General features: G+C 35.1%; 1 protein-coding gene across 1 annotated transcript in view; it reads left to right on the forward strand.

Moving 5' to 3' along the window:
- KIF15 (kinesin family member 15) overlaps window positions 1–18354 on the forward strand; it is a 32927-nt gene that overhangs the window by 10580 nt on the left and 3993 nt on the right. The window contains exons 12-30 of the mRNA XM_058030069.1: window positions 618–709; window positions 1533–1742; window positions 2806–2983; window positions 3403–3544; window positions 5859–6000; window positions 6338–6526; window positions 7396–7503; window positions 8283–8388; window positions 8907–9072; window positions 9945–10095; window positions 11100–11185; window positions 11585–11660; window positions 11926–12012; window positions 12966–13070; window positions 13916–14038; window positions 15470–15616; window positions 16578–16682; window positions 16845–17009; window positions 17445–17551. Of these exons, the coding sequence (XP_057886052.1) occupies window positions 618–709; window positions 1533–1742; window positions 2806–2983; window positions 3403–3544; window positions 5859–6000; window positions 6338–6526; window positions 7396–7503; window positions 8283–8388; window positions 8907–9072; window positions 9945–10095; window positions 11100–11185; window positions 11585–11660; window positions 11926–12012; window positions 12966–13070; window positions 13916–14038; window positions 15470–15616; window positions 16578–16682; window positions 16845–17009; window positions 17445–17551 (2485 nt within the window). The remainder of the gene's footprint in view (window positions 1–617; window positions 710–1532; window positions 1743–2805; window positions 2984–3402; window positions 3545–5858; window positions 6001–6337; window positions 6527–7395; window positions 7504–8282; window positions 8389–8906; window positions 9073–9944; window positions 10096–11099; window positions 11186–11584; window positions 11661–11925; window positions 12013–12965; window positions 13071–13915; window positions 14039–15469; window positions 15617–16577; window positions 16683–16844; window positions 17010–17444; window positions 17552–18354) is intronic.

The raw sequence follows: 18354 nt of genomic DNA on the forward strand, positions 1-18354 counted from the left end.
TGATAATGTAGCTATCATGCACATAGATACTGTGGTGATTATTATTCCATAAATAAGTGGACTTGCCTGTATTAGAACTTTCAGACACACTATTTTGAATTAATTTCTAAGTGGATTATTAAGCCCTCTTAATCCCTTGTGTGGACACTTTCCTTCCAGATTAAACCACTAATTGTCCACAGAATTCAAGCTTATTTTCCTAAACTTCCTTCTCATAAACCAGTCAGTCCACTTTTAATATGTACAAACTGTACTAATAATGGCTTATCAAATTAATTTCAGAGGGATTTTGCATTTAATAGATATGCTTAGCTGAACAGACTGATTCTTTTACTTTTATTAAAGTCCATTGCAAGGCTGTTTAATGCTTGAACAACTTTGTTAATTATACAATTATGTAAATTAGCTGTGTTCTTTATCAGCACTTGCAGGTGACTCGGAATGACTGTCTAAACAGTGTGCTGTGGGTATGGCGCATGATCTTTGTGGAAGAATTACACTGTTTAAAGAATTTATTTGAATTTAATTTACACAATTGTCATGTTATAAATGTAGAAAAACCTGTCTAAGTGGTATTTTAATAAATATTGCATTTGTTTCTTTGACTTCCCCTACAGATGCTGTTGAAAAAGGGAAGAGCAATATAAATTACATGAACAACTTTCTTGAAGCGATGTTGTTCTGGGAGAAATCAGAAGGTGAAAAGAAGGTAAGAAAACACTGATATTTCTAAGTGCATTCAGTGTACTTTCTGGTGAGAGGCAAGTAAGCATATTGCAGCAGACTCTCTTAATGATTTCCCTTGATTTTGAATAAAAATACTCTGTCCAACAATAGCAAGGTTTGGTTACAAGGGAACTTAGTCAAATGACATTTAAGGTAACACCTACAGTGCTTAAGGACAATGGTTCAGTAGTGGACTTGTCAGTGGTGCATTAATGCTTGGATCTGATGATCCTAAAAGCCTTTTCCAACTGAAATAATTTTATATTTCTATTCTATCTTTCAAATTCTGACAAGCCATAGGGTAGCTTTGATAGTATATATCATTTTAAGGGCTGCGGGCTTTATTGGGGTTTTCTAATTTAAAAAAAATTGAACAGAGCAAGCTTCTATTTTGCTGAATTTTGAGTGTTTTAATCAACAGTATGTTTTTTGAAGCAAATGTCCCAGTCATTCTCATTTTATTGTGCTTCGGTCATGGTATAGTACTGAGACAGACAAATGGATTTATTTTATTTTTTCCTAAAGAAAATTAACTGAAACAGGCACTCTAGCGAAGTGCATCTGAGGTGCTTAACAGAATACTCATTCTACTCGATCGTATTGGAGTTTCTACGTACAGTTTTTGCAACACTTTGTGTCATTTTAGTTCTTGATACGAGCTGTTGGTCTACAAATCTGATAAAAATGGCAGTCTGTGTATTCACAAAATTACTGTTAACTGAGATTTTGCATGATTTGTCTGCCTGCCATACATATGTAAGAGGTGCACCTTAAAAATTCACTAATCTGTCTATGTGCTTTCTAAGAATTTATTAGAAAAAGTGGCACAGCTAGAAGAGCTGTGTGCCAAGAAGGAAAAATTTGTTCAGTCCAATAAAATGATCATTAAATTCCGGGAACACCATATTGATCGCTTGGAGAGGTGTCATAAAGAAGCTGGTAGAATGTTACTGCCAAAAGAGCAAGATGATCTCCTCAGTGACTTGAGGGAAGAAGTGCAGATACTCAGAGAACAGGTAAAGTCTTTGTTGTTTCTTTTCTGGAACAGTTTTTTTTGTGAGATAGCTCACATGTTGTAGTCCTGTGATGTGTGAATAGGGGCTTTTTAGGAAGTTCACGCAGAAAAGCAGAGGATGGGTGGTGGGTTCCCTTGCAGAAGCATCTCAAACACATGGGGCTTCGCTATGGAAGAGACAGTGGCTGGGTTTAGAGTTTGAGTTTGCCTAAGAGGAGAGTTTAGTAAGAGTGATGTTGTGGTGGGAGCTTGCCACAGGCCACCTGATCTGGTTTATGCAGAGGGCAAGTTTCTTTTCAGCAACTCAGGGAAGTCTCCAAATCACAAATCCTCATTCAGATCGCAGACCTCAATCTCTGTGACATCACTTGAAAGGGAAAGACAGCAGGATGGCAATAATGCTGTGGGTTTTGAAAGATAATACACCTGCCAGGTGGACATATAAAGGGGGATGTGGTCCTGGAGCTGTTTGAAGAACAGCTTTGGGTTATTCAGGTGTCTAGTGGGTGTGGTGTCATTTGTGAGGCGGTTTTGAAGAACAAAGAAACTCAAGAGAGAAGGCAAATTCTTGAAAAACAATTTCCTCCAACACAAGGAGGGAAGAGGAGTAAATATCTTGGCAGAGTAGCATAAATCTGTAGCTCATAATTGAGCTTCAAAGGAAAGGGAGGAGGAAAAGAAACAAAGTTCAGGACAGTCCTTTATTGACTACAGAAACATTACTATGGCTTGCAAGGAAGATTCCATTACTATGGTGTTGAGAAAGCCAAAGTTTAAAGTTAAAATGGAAAAGGGTATCAAGAGCAGCAAGAAAAGCATCTTACTGCTTTATTACCAGTAAAAGAGTAAACATATAAGATATAAACTCACTGTCTTGAGAGTGGATTCCAAGGCAGTAAGAAAATTACCAAAGAAAAACTGAGTAGTTTTAACCATTATGGGGAACACCTCTTTTCCTTTTCTATTACAATTTAATCCTTATTAAAGGTAGTAGGGTAACAGCTAGATAGCTATAGCATTGTCTGGAAAATAAAAACTGTTGAATAAAACATTGATTATCACAGATGGAACAACACCCACGAATTGCAAAGTACGCCATGGAGAACCATAATCTCAGAGAGGAGAATAAAAAGCTTCGTTCTTTACAATCAGTTAAAAAGGCCCAAGAAATTGATGCTCAGACCATTGCAGAGCTAGAAAAAGCTTTTTTGGAAGCTTCAGCCACAGAGAAAAGTACTAAAGGTAAAAATAAGCTAATGTTTTCCAGATAAATGTGCTTACTGTGTTTCTGCTGTGTGCAGCATAGTGTTGAAAATGTCTGTCTTGATGTATTTTTGCCTTCCTCAAAGTGGTACCTGAAGAGTGATAAAACAATTTTACTTAATTGTATTCATGTTGGCCTTCCAGCAATAGGGAATTTTGATTTGCATCTTGTGAAAGTCATCTATAATCTCATTTTTTACTCCTTAGTTATCATGAAGACTGCAGTAATATTAATGATTACTGGTTTTTGTGTGGACTGTTGCTAGTACCTATTTTTGTCAATCTCAATGACAAAATTGCTGCTCTGCTGTTCAAAAGCTGACAAACACTTTGATTCTAGTGAAACTTTAGGTATTTGAGCTTCTGTGTGATTTCAGAGGTCTGTGTTTGTTCTTTAGGTCACCGCTTACATTCCAGCACCATGTCAGTGGAAGGCAACTCACTGGCATCTGTGGAAAGGCTGAAAGCTCATCTGCTGCAGACCCAAGCTGAACTGGCATCTTCAAAGCAAGAATATGAAGAATTTAAAGAGCTAACCAAGTGAGACAAAACAGTATTGAAATATCTCTAATTAAATGGTTTTAAGTCATTATTCGTATTGATTTTTGAAAGACTCAGATCCTGATTATACCAGCTAGGCTGATTCTTTGCATGTAAGAAAGGGCCAGCTTGAGGATAATGGTATGCACACACAGGGTATGTTCCTGTTGAACTTGCTAATTCCCAGACTAGGGAACAGCCATCATTAAATCTGAAGGTACATCTGCACTGCTGCAGGTTTCCTTGTCTTTTCCAAAGCCACTCTTGATAGCAGGATGCAGAAAAATGCTTCACACCATGCAGGAGATGGACATACCCTTTAATTCTGGTAGTCACCTGCCTAACAGTGCTGGGAGAGTTTGGCTTAGTTTCCATGCAGAGCAGATGTCTTCAGTAATTGAAATAATAGAGGTGGAGGTACTGACAGGAGGTAGGAATTGATGGGATAGGGGCAAATAAGAGGGGTATTTGGGGGTTTGGTTTTTTGCAACAATAATTTTTAATATAATCACTTAAAGTCTGCAAGTTTGAATCAACATAAATGTAGAATCCAAGCGCCCAAGAAAACTATGGATGACCTGTTGGTTAATTTTTTATCTCAATTTCTTCAAAGATTTTTAAGAAGGCAATAAAACTGTTATCTTGAGACTTGTTATGGGAACAAAGGTTTAATTCAAATCAGAGCCAAGACACGGTGTCAGTAGTACATTTATATCCATTATATCCATAAACATGAGGTAAGGCTCTACTTTGCCCTTATTAATGTAGTAAAGAATTTGCTGTCATTCTTCTCCTAGAGGGCATCACAAGATAATGGGAATGGCCTCACTAATACCTTCAGTGTTCATATGCATGTGCATAATACATTACTTCACTTGATTAACCCCATTTCTGAAAAATTCAGATCTTGTAACTGCAGATAGAAGAAAAATAGCATTTCCATCAAATGTAATGCAAGCCTGGAAGGCAAAAGGGACCTGATTTTTAAAAAATTAATTTTAATTGTACCTAACAATGTTGCTTTCTGTTGATTTCAGTGAAATTAAAGAGTAATTCTAAAAGCATCAGGCACAATTTTGCCTCCCCACTTCTATTTTTACAAAGTAGCTTTAAATGCTTTTTTGCTCTTTTAGGCAATTGTACAAATCTGTATTTTTATTGTTAGGTTTCTGTGTAGCAAATCCTATGAACTTTATAAATAATAGTATCATGATCTACTGAGATTATCAATTCAGCAGTCCATCAATGGTTCCATATCATTAATTGCAGTAATCTTTTTATATTATTATATATTGATTACTTTATTTTTCTGCCCATTAAATAGATTTCTATTTTATGTGTTCCATGTTTTGTGAATGTCTTACTTTCTTGTTAGTATGTATGCACTTTATTATCAATTACCAACATTTTCTTGGTGGAGTGCAGTCAAACAGAAATGTGTTTTTCAGCCTTTGGAGTCACTAAATTTCACTAAATTTAAACTTGTTTCCAGTTTCAGAGTGACTGAAATTTTACATACAGGTTACATATGCTGTAACTGAATAAAAGTAGAGTAAAATAGCAATTTCATAAAAACAACATATGCTGATTTTTCTGCTGTCCAATTGCAGTCAGAACTTCTACTCTGTTCCCTAAGTTTTGCTGCAGATGCCAAGAGCATGAGGGAAAATGATTGCATTAAACTGCCAAGAGATTAAATAGTATGTTTCCATTTGTGCATAGACTTTGACCCTACCATTATGACAGTAATGGCAACTATCACAGTAAAGCATGTAGTTCTGCAAAATACCTAGTGAAAATTATTCCTAAATTTCTGCTCAACTGTTGGATTTCAGCTAAAGTACTCTTAGAGGGCAAAATAATCTTAACAGAGCAGCACTTTCAAAAAAAAGTCTTTAAAGGATTTTCTTTAATCCTGGCAAGCTCCAGTTTAGACTTCTCATATAACTGGATAACATTTTTAAAGCTTAAAACCATATTGGTATGGGTGATATCACTTTCTCATAAAAGGAACTGCAGAGCTCTCAGCTTATTTCTTACTATGTAATGGATTTTTTTTCTGACATGTTTAGTTATCCATCTGCTTGCTTCATTATGCAGGCACAAATAAGCTGCTTAGCTTTTTAATTTTTTATACCTTATTTTTTACTTTTTAATACAGCAGTAGTGGCTTTCTTCTCAAAATAATGCATTTTGGTGTTTGGGTAAAAGTTCAGCTGCAGTTTGCTCATTGGCAATACTGCAGTGTATCCTTACTGATAGGAAGGCATACTCGTGGAGTCATTTTGACAGTAGCAAAATACTTCCTAAACAGGAAAAAACAGATGGAACTGGAATCAGAGCTTCAATCCCTTCAGAAAGCCAACCAGCATCTTGAAAACATTCTGGAGGCAACCAAAGCACACAAGCGCCAAGAAGTCTCTCAGCTCCATAAGCTACACAGAGAAAACCTTAAGGTATGAGAATAAGTTTATTTAAGGCCACACATACTTACTCCTGAGTTGTGCAAGAGTACAGACTGTAATTCGTGTGATCCCTTAGCCTAACTAGTTTTCTGGAATGTTCTCCATACATGATAAACCAAATAGGCTACTTTTTGTTCTGGAGTATTAACTGAATGGATGCTACTGTCAACAGATGACAAATCTGAAGAAGTAATAGTAGTTCAGAACTAGCCACTTTAAGTATTTTATTTAATTATTCTGCCTATAGAATTCAAAAAATACAATACCAACAAAGTTTTAGTTTCATTTTACAGTTAAAATAAAGACTGCTTTGTAATCTTTGTAACAGACCATAACCACTCCAACTAGAGCTTACCAGCTAAGGTCTCGTCTTGTGCCGCGAATAAGCCCAGATTGTAATTCTGAAGATTTTCAGCATTCTGAAGAGATGATGGATGACATTCTAAAAGAGCCAATTCCTCCAGAGATGAGTGAACAAGCATGTGAAGCCATTGCTGAGGAGCTCAGAATGGCACAGGTGAATGTTCTGAATAAAAAGTGAAGTGTATGTGCAACTTTATAAAAAGAAGGCTTTGCCATGAGGTACCTCCCCTGCACCAAGTGCATTTTGATTTGCATGGGAAACTGAAGCCCCTCATTAATACTTAACTCTAAACAGTTCTCTATACATTGTACTTGAAAGAGGATTTACAACAAAAATACTGCAAGTGATTCGAAGGTTGAATATCATAAGTAGTTTGTTGCAGGATGTTCATACTTTTTTCTATTTAAACCTGATAACTTGTCTCTGAGGAACCCTCTTTATAAGCTGACAGCTACATTTGTAACAATACACAAGCTTAATATATAATACTGCATTATTTGAAGGAACCTGCCAAATAATGCTTGTCCACCATTATACATTGGCTTGTATCTTTTCTAGTGGGCAGGGAGGGTCTTTTGTCACATAAAAGAACACTACAAATTTATCTGAACTGCTCTCTAGAAGCTGGAGCTAACTTGGCACAGCAGCCAAAACCCCTATTTGATGCTTACCATAGTACAGAGATCCTGTAAGAAGTTTAACCAGTGTATGTTTTGAATAATTTCTTTTTAAAGCCTTATTTTTCCAAGATAAACATGTGTTTATAAAGCTAAGTGTTTTTTGGATTCAGCCCTTGTATTCACTGATGGATTTTCTTGTGTTTTGGCAGTTAAGTTAGAAATAGGAGAAATCAGCTACTTAAGATACCAGATGATTTTTTGAGTGTTCTGTTTTCTGTTGGTTCAGGTCATAAAAATAGAAACTTGTTGACTTTCTATATTTGATAAGCACAGACTGCCATATGGCATGTGAAAAAAAGTGCAAGATGGGTGCTCTAATTTTGAGTGTCTGTTGTGTCACAGGAGCAACTGAGCACAATGCAGACAAAGCTGGATGAAGAGGAAAGCAAGAGTATGAAACTCCAGCAGCATATTAATAAACTGGAGCATCACTCTGCACAAATACAGGAGGTGAGAGAACAATGTAATACAGGGCTCATGTAACTATCCTGCAGTCATACTGCTGTTTTGTCTGGTAAGGTCTTGCAATATTACTTGCATTTTGACAAATTTACACAGCATCATAACTCAGGGCTGTGCTGGAAGACAAGGATTTAAAATCATGGAATAGTTTGGTTTGGTTTAAAGGTCATCTAATCCAACCCCCTGGAGTTGGAGTGAGCAGAGAAGGTTCATATAACATAACACTGCAGTTTTGAGTTAGGTTTTGTTGCTTTAAATCTTGTGAATCCAAGTCTGCTTGAGCTTAGATACAAGCAAATAAACACTGTTGTGGTTGGGTTTGGCCAACTTCATGTTTCTGGAAAACAGCTATAGTGACAAGGAAATTTTAAACTTTGGAATGCTGAAAATACCCATCTCAGTCAGAACTATCTGTCAGATATTTGCAAGTCTTGCTTAATTGCTAGGGTTGGTTTATCCTAGAAAAGGAAATAAGGCCTGTATTCTTTCCAGATCAGTCTCACTTCTGATATCTGTGATATCAGCTCCTAAGCTGTGGGTTCCTTTTAAATGAACTTTTTAGATAAGGTCATGTCTTCAGTTATATAAGTTGTTTTGTCCTTGGACTTTAAGGGATTTCAGAGTCACCAAATACTGAATTTAAAGAAAAATGTGTTGATAATCAGTTGATGAAATGCTTTAATACATTGTTATATTATTGTTACAGTTTGTGGCCTACCCAATCCCACACTTCCTTCTATTTAAAAACTTTTACTTTTCTTTTCAAGCTTCTTTCATCTGAAAGGAATGACAGGAGTAAAGAGCGCCAGGAGCTCCTTGAACAGATAAAATCACTTGAAAAGCAGCTTCAGGAAAGTGAAAACAATGCTGATTGTAAGTCTTTGTAATACTAAAATTTCATTAAAAGTTTTGAGTTGTCTTACTGTTTTAAATCAGCAATAGCACGTGCTGAGTAACTATTTGGCATGTTAGACATACTGGTTTGATTTTTTTTTTCTTTTCTTATAAAGAAAGCAATTTTTAATACTTGCATATCATCTTTGCCTAGTCTTGCACACTATACAATATTCAAAATGGTTCTGTCTTTGAATGTGCAGGAGGTACAAGATACAGTATTTTAAATTAAAATATTAAGTAAAAACAAAGGATTAAACCTCTACTGTCCATGGAAATTACAGTGATATTGTCTGGAATGCTTTTGATTCACCTTTAAAGTCAGTGTTTTGTTGACCCTTTCCATTCATGAAGCCTTTTTGTGTGTGACTTTTGAGATTAATTCCTCTGAAAACATGCAAAGCTTTGTAGTCCCAGCAGGTTCTGTAGCATTATGTGTCCTATATCTAACACAGTTTTCCAAATAACATGTAAATTATTTGGGGTTTTTTTGACAGTATTGACAAGCGAAGTTCATGACTTGCGCATTGTCCTGCAGTCTGCAGACAAGGAGCTGTCTGATGTAAAACTGGAATATAATGCCTTTAGGGAAAAGCAAGAGAAAGAAATAAGTCAGCTTTCTGGTAGACATATGGATGTCCAGTTCCAGCTGGACAGTGTCAGGTATGTTGGCAGTTTGGTACAATGAATTGTCATCCCTTCTGGATGCATCCAGTGATTTAGGGATCCTCTCCTGTGTGTGAACTTACACCTCACGTTTTCTCTAAAGTTGTTGTTTTGTGATTGTCCTTTGCTTGCTTGTTTGTTTGTTTGGGAGGGTGTTTGGTTGTTTGGGTTGTTTGATTGGGTTTTTTTTGCTCTGTTCTTCCATGCCTATTTCAGGCAACATGGTGGAATTATTAGAAAGAAAACAAAATGTGCCTGCCTTAATTTGGCTTTCCTATATAATTGTTTCATTAAATAGGATATATCTATAAACTTGCTGCTCTCCAAAAGTTAAGTGGACAGTTTGTCAGTCTGGTCACGTGAAGCAGGTGACATAATGATACCACTCTAAAAGTTACAAGCAGAAAGAAATCACAAAAAATAACTGAAGTTTGAGTATCAAAGCCAGAAAAGCTCATTGCCTTGTCTGCAATAATTGCAGTTATCATCAGGAGAGGATAATCAGTATGATTTTTAATTACTCATGTGATTTAGTTATGTTGGGTTTTGTTGCTGTTTTGTTTAGTTTGTTTTGTGGTGCTTTGGTTTTATGTTTTGGGTTTGTTTTTTATTCCTGAAAAACTTCACTACATTTTGTATTATAGCAGCTCATGTCTTAGCTGAAGTAATTTTTTGAGTGAGGCATTGTAAGACCAGGAATCTGGAACTGAAATTAAATGCTATGATTGTATTGGTGCATTCTGTGTCTGTTTGGAGAGTATTCTTTCCCTCTGTATATTATCTGAATATTTTAAAACACAGTTGATTGGAGTATTTTTATAAGGACACAAACCCTTACTAGTTTATTTGGTCTGGGTTTTTTTATGAAGACTAGAACATGAAAAGATTCTTGAAGAAAAGGCAAGCCTGCAGGATGACTACGACAATTTGCAGGAGGTGGCCAAGTTTGAGACAGACCAGCTGAAGCAACAACTTGAGGAGGGGAAGCAAGAAGCAGAAGCAATGAAAACTGAGCTGAGTGTAAGACAGTCAAGGATTTTAAAGGACTTGATTATACAGAACCCAGACTGCCTAATTTCTATTATTGTATCACTGATAACATTCCACAGTAGTAATAGGTTTCTTAGTGATTTCATTTGGAAGATGTACCCAAATTTTTTTTCCAAACTTAGTGCAAGATTTTTGCAATCACAGGCCATCAGAAATATCCAGTAGCATCATGAATAGTAAGTTTTTAGGCTGAAGAAATTGCTCTGGAAATGTTGAGGGAGATGGGTTAATTACTAAAGGAATAAGATGCTTCTTTGGAAAGGAATCTTGACAATGAAATGCTGACATGACCTTTTATCTCAGGGCTAGCCAAGACTAGTCTAATTATTCTATCTTTACAAAGCAGTTTCTTAAAAATTTTCCTAGTGGATGTGATCTTGTTAAAATGATCTATGGCTTGTGGTGGATCACTGTGCTGCAATTTAGTTGATACTGTCCTTGAAAGCTTGTCAAACTGCAGTGACTGCAAAACAGCAGCAAGGTTGCTCAAGGGATTTTGCAAATAATTTTGCCTGTGTTTCTGCAGGGTAGGTGGTGCCTGCTCGGCAAATTTCATATAAATTTTCCTTGTTAGTGTTTAAGAGAATGCTGACAGATAGAATATTATTGGTTTAAACTCTGTATACTTCCGTATTTTGAACAAATACAGAATTTTAAAATGCCCTCCAATTAATTTACAATGGAAAATTCCAAATTTTCCCCTCACATCCTTGGATATTGAGGAACATCATAGCTATATGAAACTATTATTAATGGCAGGTGAAAAAATTTGATTACTTAATATAAATAAGAGTTTACTTTTGAATGTCTTCAGGACAAACTAAAGATCTTCCAATTTCCAATTAAGGTTTTCTGGGGTGGTTGGGTTTTTTCAGTCATCTTAAGGATTTGTTTAGATGTTTATTTTGTTTTAAATTGCCTTAGAGACCTTATATTGTAACTTCTTATAGCAAACATATATTTTGATATTCTAGAACCTTTTGCAGCTTCTGAAAGCAGAAAAAGAACATAATGAAAAACTAACATTACAATTACAAGAAGACAAAGAAAACAATTCAAAGTAAGTTTTAATTAGCAATGGGGTATATTTTCATCTGACCTCATTGGTGCTATATGTTGTATTCAGACGGGGATCCCATTTGTAGAGGTGTTTTTCTCCAGATGGGTTTTTTATTTCATCTAAATCAGAACAGTAATTCATTGTTATTTAAAGTAATTTTATTGTATAGTAATTTTCATGTTAGTAATTTTCATGTCAAAGATAAAATTCTGCCACTGGTAGCAGTGTAAGGCTAGTAACTAAAGTATTAGACTTTTGTATAGCACTGAGAAGGTCATAACTGAAGAACTTAAAAAAATTTAATACAAATAATATAAACTCATATCACTTTGTTCTTGTTAAAGTTTGATTATATTTCTAGTGAGAAATATAGTCAAAGCAGGTTTTTATTTTTATCAGGGAGCTGTTGAAAATACTTGAAAAAGGACAGGTGGAGAAACCATTTTCAGAATTGGAGACACAGTGTGAGCAGCAGGTACAACAGTAGATTTTGAATGTGTGAATTGTGTGTTTGTGGCTTTCCTTGGGCATTAATAACAATTTTATTGGTGTACAGACTGTTAGCTTGATTACCAGCAAAATAAATGTAGAGTGCTCGGGCTACATATTGTTTTGTTAAGCTACTGGTTAATTTATTTAGGTAAGGTTAACAACTTACTTCCTTTTTTTTGTCATGACTTGGTACTGTATAAAATACAACAAAGGTAGTGAAGACATTCTTTCACAAATATTTCCTCTAGGAAGCAAAACTGAAAATGTTGGAGCAGGAGCTGGCTGCTGCTGAAGAGACTATTGCTTCTTTGAAGAAAACAAATGATACAGATAAGGTTTGGGTTTCTGATACACACTCTTGTGGGTAACTATGTTCTGTAGTAGAGATGAAAGACCAGAGCTTTCCTGTGCTGCTTAGTAATTTTGTGCTTTTAGGCAATCCTGGCTATTTTAGCCAATTGCCAAGTAAAATAAATCCTACTTTTTCCTAGCATGAAGTTTGTAGGGAGGTAGGAAACTGGTCTGCATTCAGAGAAAAGACAACTTGACTGAAGGTTTAAAAAAAAAAATGAAGGTAAAACTGTCTACTGGACAAAACATTCAATGCCTAAACAATGCATAATTCCCCAGATGATTAACAGAGCCTTCCAGTCAGGGCTCTGTTGTAATGGGCAGATGGAAAAGGTAAGAAAGGTGTTGTAAGAATGTGACTGTGTGTCACATTATCTTTATAAGTAAAATCAAAGCACTTCTTTATGTAAAGACTGTTGTAGTATGAAAGCTGAGTTCCCCTACTGCAAGCATATGTGCTGTCTATAAAACAGCCATAAGAAATCACACAGTGTGTTTACTGCCTGGCATGATGGAATGGTAAGTATTGCTTTTTCCATCATAAACCCAAAAATCTGACATGCATAAGGTCAGAATCACCTGGTATTATCAGTGCAGTGGTGTTTCTTGAATGTGCCTTTTTCCATTACAAACAACCCTTAAATTATAGTAGTTCTGTTCTCCTATTAGTAAAGCATTACTAAGACTAAATCAGCAGGCCAATCTTCTCTTCTAATGAACACTGCAGGTTATTTGGCTCTTTCTTTAAGTTCTTAGAACAAAAGCCAGTGATTTAGCAATGAATTTTCTGTTTATTTTTTATATGTGCAGTTTGAGGACTCATTTTCACCTGATTGATTAAAGTTTCGGATTGACAAATTATATATCAAAAAAGTCCAGTTATACATTATATGGATTTTATACGTATTTTATCAGGATTAATTTTTTTATGTTGCAGGAAGTTGTAACTGACTTGATGAGACAGATCCAGGAGCTGAGGTCTTCAATTAATCATAAAACTGAGTCCATAGATGGGCTGACAAGAGAGCTCGAGGATATAAATGTAAGTTCTGTCATTTTGAAGGACGTGGTATCGTTCTTTAGAATGGGATGCAATGGCATGTCTAATCACAGGTCTCAAACAGTATAACTTGCTGCAGTGTTTTGGAAGGAAACTTCTTTGTTTTGACATGTTGAAATCTTCTGAACATTTTAAGCCTAAGGCTGTCTCAAAAAGTGAACCCTCTCCACATGGTGGGTAAAAAGCTGTGTCTCTAAAGGGACCTATTCACATACTGTAAACTCCACTCAGCTGACAGTCACATTTAGATTTTCTCAGAAATTGGCAATTTAAGACCTCAGCAATTGAAGCTGAATTGTAAATTCATTTTTGATGGAGTGAATTTTTATGTTGCTGGTATTACTATGTTCTACATCTGAAAACAAGTATAAAGAACTAAAACTGTGTATTTGAAAAACTATGAATAAATATGATGCCTCTGCTTTATTAAAATAGGTCTGGTTCGAAAATAGAGCAACCAACAGAATGCTTTACATAATATGTGTGAACTGTGAATGCCAAAGGTTCTATAGAAGAAAAATGTTGATGAGACAGATTTCTAAATATGGCTATCTCTTTAATAATGGTTTTAGTGGGTAACATGTATTGTAGTGGCTAATTCATGTTAATCATCTTTTTATATCATTCTGACAACTAATCTCTACAAACAGTTTGTATAATTTAACAAGTAAAATATATCATTCTGGTTTTAGTCATTGTCACTAATTTCTAAATTTAATTTTCATCAAAATATTTGTGATGTACCTTTATTTGGCTTCTGTTTGCCAACTTTACCTGATAACAGGTTTTTCTAAAATATTTAAAATCTGATTGAATGCTTTTTGTAGTACAAGTATAATATTGTTCTGGCTGCAAAAGAAGAAAGCACAAGAATCATAGAAGATCGGGAAAAGAAGATTGAAGAACTGAAGGAAGCCTTGGAAGGAAGAGAAATAGCTGATAACATTGAGGTAAAAACATTAATGTTGGTGTCTTATGATTATTTGTTCAACCAGACCAACTAGTTGTGGTTTTGCTTAAAATGCTCATGTAAAACTTAACCTCATTTTAGTTCAAACTACAGCTAGTTAAGCTGTTCGTAAAAAATTTTTCATGAGATACCTGACAAATTCTGTTAAATTACCATGTTACTTGACATAAATATTTTATAAGCTACTTCATAAAAGCCTATGCTAAGAGCCTGGTTTAATTTTGTTAAGGCCACTAAGGAATCATCAGCTGAATTTAATGGCAGCTTTAGATGATGCAGCTGAGAAATTAAAATAGGTAGAAGAATATATTATGTTCCACAGTGTCTCTTCCCCCACTGAACTATATTCAGCAATATCTTTTCTTTGCTCATAATTTAAACTAAAAGCTCCACCTGCTGGAAGCAGATCTAGGGCACACATTTGATTCACATGTGGTTTTGCTTTTTAATATTGTATCTTTCTTTAACTCTGTCTTTTCTATTATTGCTGTCACCATTTTGTTGTTTAACATGTGTAACAGTCAAAATACTAGCAGCTCCTTACATGTAATTTCTACAAGATCATCTGTGATTAGATTTGCTGGTCCAATCAGATAGCACCAATAAAGTCCTCCAAGGAAGACTATGTTTCTCAAAGGATATTAAACAGAATGTAAATCTATTTTAAAATAAACAGATTGTGTTCATAGTCATATCTAAAAGTGACATTCTGAAAACCAAAGCTGAGTTGTCTAGTAAATGGATCACTTAAGGGGATTTTGGCTTTTTTTAACTTAGTTCCAGTTCCTGTTTCAATGTTATCCTTGGATATATCTGGCTCCTGGTGAAATTATAGCATTTCTCCTTTACTTTATACTTCAGTTACTAATTTCTTAATACTTTCTTAACTGGACAAGAAGGACTAATCTGAGGTTGCATTTAAAATACTAGATGAGGTTTCTCCTTATGTGTTAACACATCTTGTTTAGGTATGATGCCCCATCAGATAGGGTGGGAGTATAGATCCTAGAGTAAATCTAAAGGTAGCTGTGGAATATCAGTGCACTAAAAAAAGCTGTAATCACTTCAGTGTGATTAAAATCTATACATTCTTTTCTGGTTTCTTTTGAAGTACAGTTTATATTTTAAAATAGTGACTAATTCCAAAGATCTTCCACTAGAATCTTAATTGTCACTATACTGGGGAAAAGTTCTCATTTTTGTTCTGTAACCAAGACAAGGATATCAAAATATGCTGAAATAAATTTATAGATGAATGCTTGCTACAATTCATGATGAAGAAGTGGAAGGAAAAGGGAGATGCTTGTAGCTGTTAGCAATCTCAGCACCAATGACAAAACATCTTGAACCAACTGACTTAGAGCAATAACTTTAATATTTCTTTTTTTACACATCCAACAACTTAAAACAGAGGGACCTTCTGTATGAAGAATTGCATCATACTGCTGATCAGCTGACCAGTCTGACAGAGGCCTCTAAGAAACACCATGCATTGCTCCAGTGTGCACAGGAAGACTTAGCAAAGAAAGAAGCTGTAATCCAGGAACTCAGGGAACAGGTAAAACAAAGAAATATTCACAGTTAGCTCATTGAGAGCTCAGTTGTGGTCAGCTGTAGCTTCTGAAAAAGGTTTCACTTGTCATTTTAAAGCATCTGGTACATAGTCCTCTTGGTGAAGAGAAATGCTCCTCCTTGTAAAAGGAAAGTAGTAGCTCAGTAACTTCTGAACAAAGATTAGGTAACTTTTAATGTTTTGAAACTGTTGTCTAGAGATCACAAAAATGTGTACTCTGATAGCAGAGTAAAATTATCAGTACCTGTAAGAGCAGGGCAACCTCAGGTTATCAGCAGTGTAACTTTTTTCCTCTGCTTAACATTTATCCACTATACCATTATAAATGGTATCATTATGCAATAGAGATAACTGCTAAGCTCTGTAAATTATGCAGTGGTTTGGAGCTGCTGCAGACTAAATAGCTATGTTAAACCTTTGTACAAATTATATCTCTAGTTGTCACAACTCATAGTGCTAAGTAATATATTTGTGTTGGCAAAGACTCAAGTAAGTTATTTTTTGGAAGAGGAGTTCTTTTGTCAAGTTACCATATTCTCTTGGGGAAACTGAATCTATATCACTAAAATCTTTGTATCAAATCATGTTTTGACCAGTAGTGTTTGCCAACCAAGTTCATAATAGCTTTTTTCTGTGCTTGCATCCCCTTTGAAAGGTAGATTGTGTTAGCAAGGCAAGAAAATCAAATACTAACAAGAACAAGATTGAGATGAATTACAAAGTAGTTAGATGTATAGATCCTTTCAAAAATGCTTGTTGCATACAACTATTGAGAGTTTAACAGTGATTGACTAAATACAGAAGAGTTATAAAAAGTGAAGTCTTTGTTAATCTAAAATAACTTGTGGTGTACTTAAATTTCCTCAAAATATAGATCTGAGTGCTGTTTTGTTTCCTGTTTTATGTGTATTATGAGCTACTTTAATTCTTCCTGTGTTTCTAATAGTTAGACAAAATGACAGTGGAACTGGAGAACAGGAAGAGTGAATATGAACTGAAGATGAAGCAAATAGATTGCTTTGTGGACTCATCTTCAGTAACATTTCCTCAGGTATGGCATTTGAGAGAAACATTTTCACATAGTTTGTAATTATTGATGATTTGCCTGCCAGAAATTTATTAATTTATGTCTCCAATGAAGTATTAAAGCATGCAATCAATACATAGGGAAAATAGTCCTTTACTAATAGTTTATATGTTTGGGTTTTGCCAGTGTCCTAAAACTCCTCCTAATTTTGATGTGAATTTGGCCAAGCTTTTGGAAACTCATGAGCAAGAAATAGCTGATCGAAGGGCCTCTGCAATAAATCTGGAGCACCTTGTGCATGAACTGAATGAAGAACGAAGAGCAAAAAATGATGAAATTCTAAGGCTGAAGGTACTATGAGTTAATCTCTTCTGGCAATTTGTAAGGTCAAAATGAGACAGACTGCAGAGTTCAGGTTTTTTTAGTGAGCTCTGCTTAGTAGTATGTCCATTAAAGCAGGAAGGCAGGTTTTGGTTTTCCCTTTACTTAGGCTGGGAACAATTGGTGGCAACTTGCTTGGGATGTCTGTAAATCTCATTTTCCCAAGGACTGTGCTGGTTTGTGTTCATGATTGTCAAATGGTAACATCATTTTTGCTGCTGAAACTATTCTCAAAGTTTCTAATGCAACTATAGATAGAAGGGTATATTTGCCAGAGAACCATGCCTGTTTTCTGAGAAATATTTTTTGTCTTCTATTCTACTCAAAAAACAAGTTCAGCTAGAAATGAAAATAGGAATTGCAATTTGGTCTTTGAATAAAATGTTTTGGATTTCACTTGCTTAGGAACAATTAAATGAGTTGGAGAACTTGCGTCTGGAAATGCAGATATTGGTGGAGAACAACAGGAGTTTACAGAGCCTTGTAGAAGCTCAGAGACCAAGCAAGAACAGGTAAAGTAAAATAAAACACAAAAAATCTCGCTTAACCTGAAATATTTAAGATAAAGTTTACAGGTTTTATTTGAAGTACAGTCTTATGTTGTTTGCCTATTTAGAGATTGACTCAAGCTTTTCTATGAAGATCATTTACTGGCTTGTAAACTTTATAACCCTTAAATCACAAATTCTTAAATGCAATAAAGTTTTATAAAGGGAATGGAAACAATGTAAAATCATTATATGCATAGTAATTCCTGGGTATTATATATTGCCGTGTCACTTGTGTAGTTATGGATCCATTAGATAAGGAATGTCCAAATAAATTCAACACAATTTTCAATATAGACATAATGAATTTTTAAAGCCTCCAATATACAATTAGCCTTTGGTCTATTCAAACCACAACTCCTATCAACTAAAAGGAGCAGGGAATTCTTAGTGCATATCCAAATTATATTCCAAAGTCCCAAGTCAGGAATCCAGTAAGTGAGGAACATAAAAATAATGCTTTTATTGTGGAAAAATTTGGTCTAGAAAACCTATATAAACTGAAAACAAAGCCACAGAATTCAGTGTTCCATGGCAATGTAACCATTGTTGTTTGACTCTGATTTCCATTTCAATTCAACAATTTCAAATGTCTGTTGCAAACTAAGCAGAAAGCCTTAGAAACAGCATCATTGTTCAGTAACCTACCTGATCTGTTCACAAGATTAGAAGTTTACACCATTACAGAGCTTTTTTATGATGTTCAGTATTTTGAGTATGAACATGTGTGAAAATAACTGCACACATACTTACTGGTTTAATCTGGA

Source organism: Melospiza georgiana, chromosome 1, assembly GCF_028018845.1.
Source record: "Melospiza georgiana isolate bMelGeo1 chromosome 1, bMelGeo1.pri, whole genome shotgun sequence".
NCBI lineage: Eukaryota > Metazoa > Chordata > Aves > Passeriformes > Passerellidae > Melospiza > Melospiza georgiana.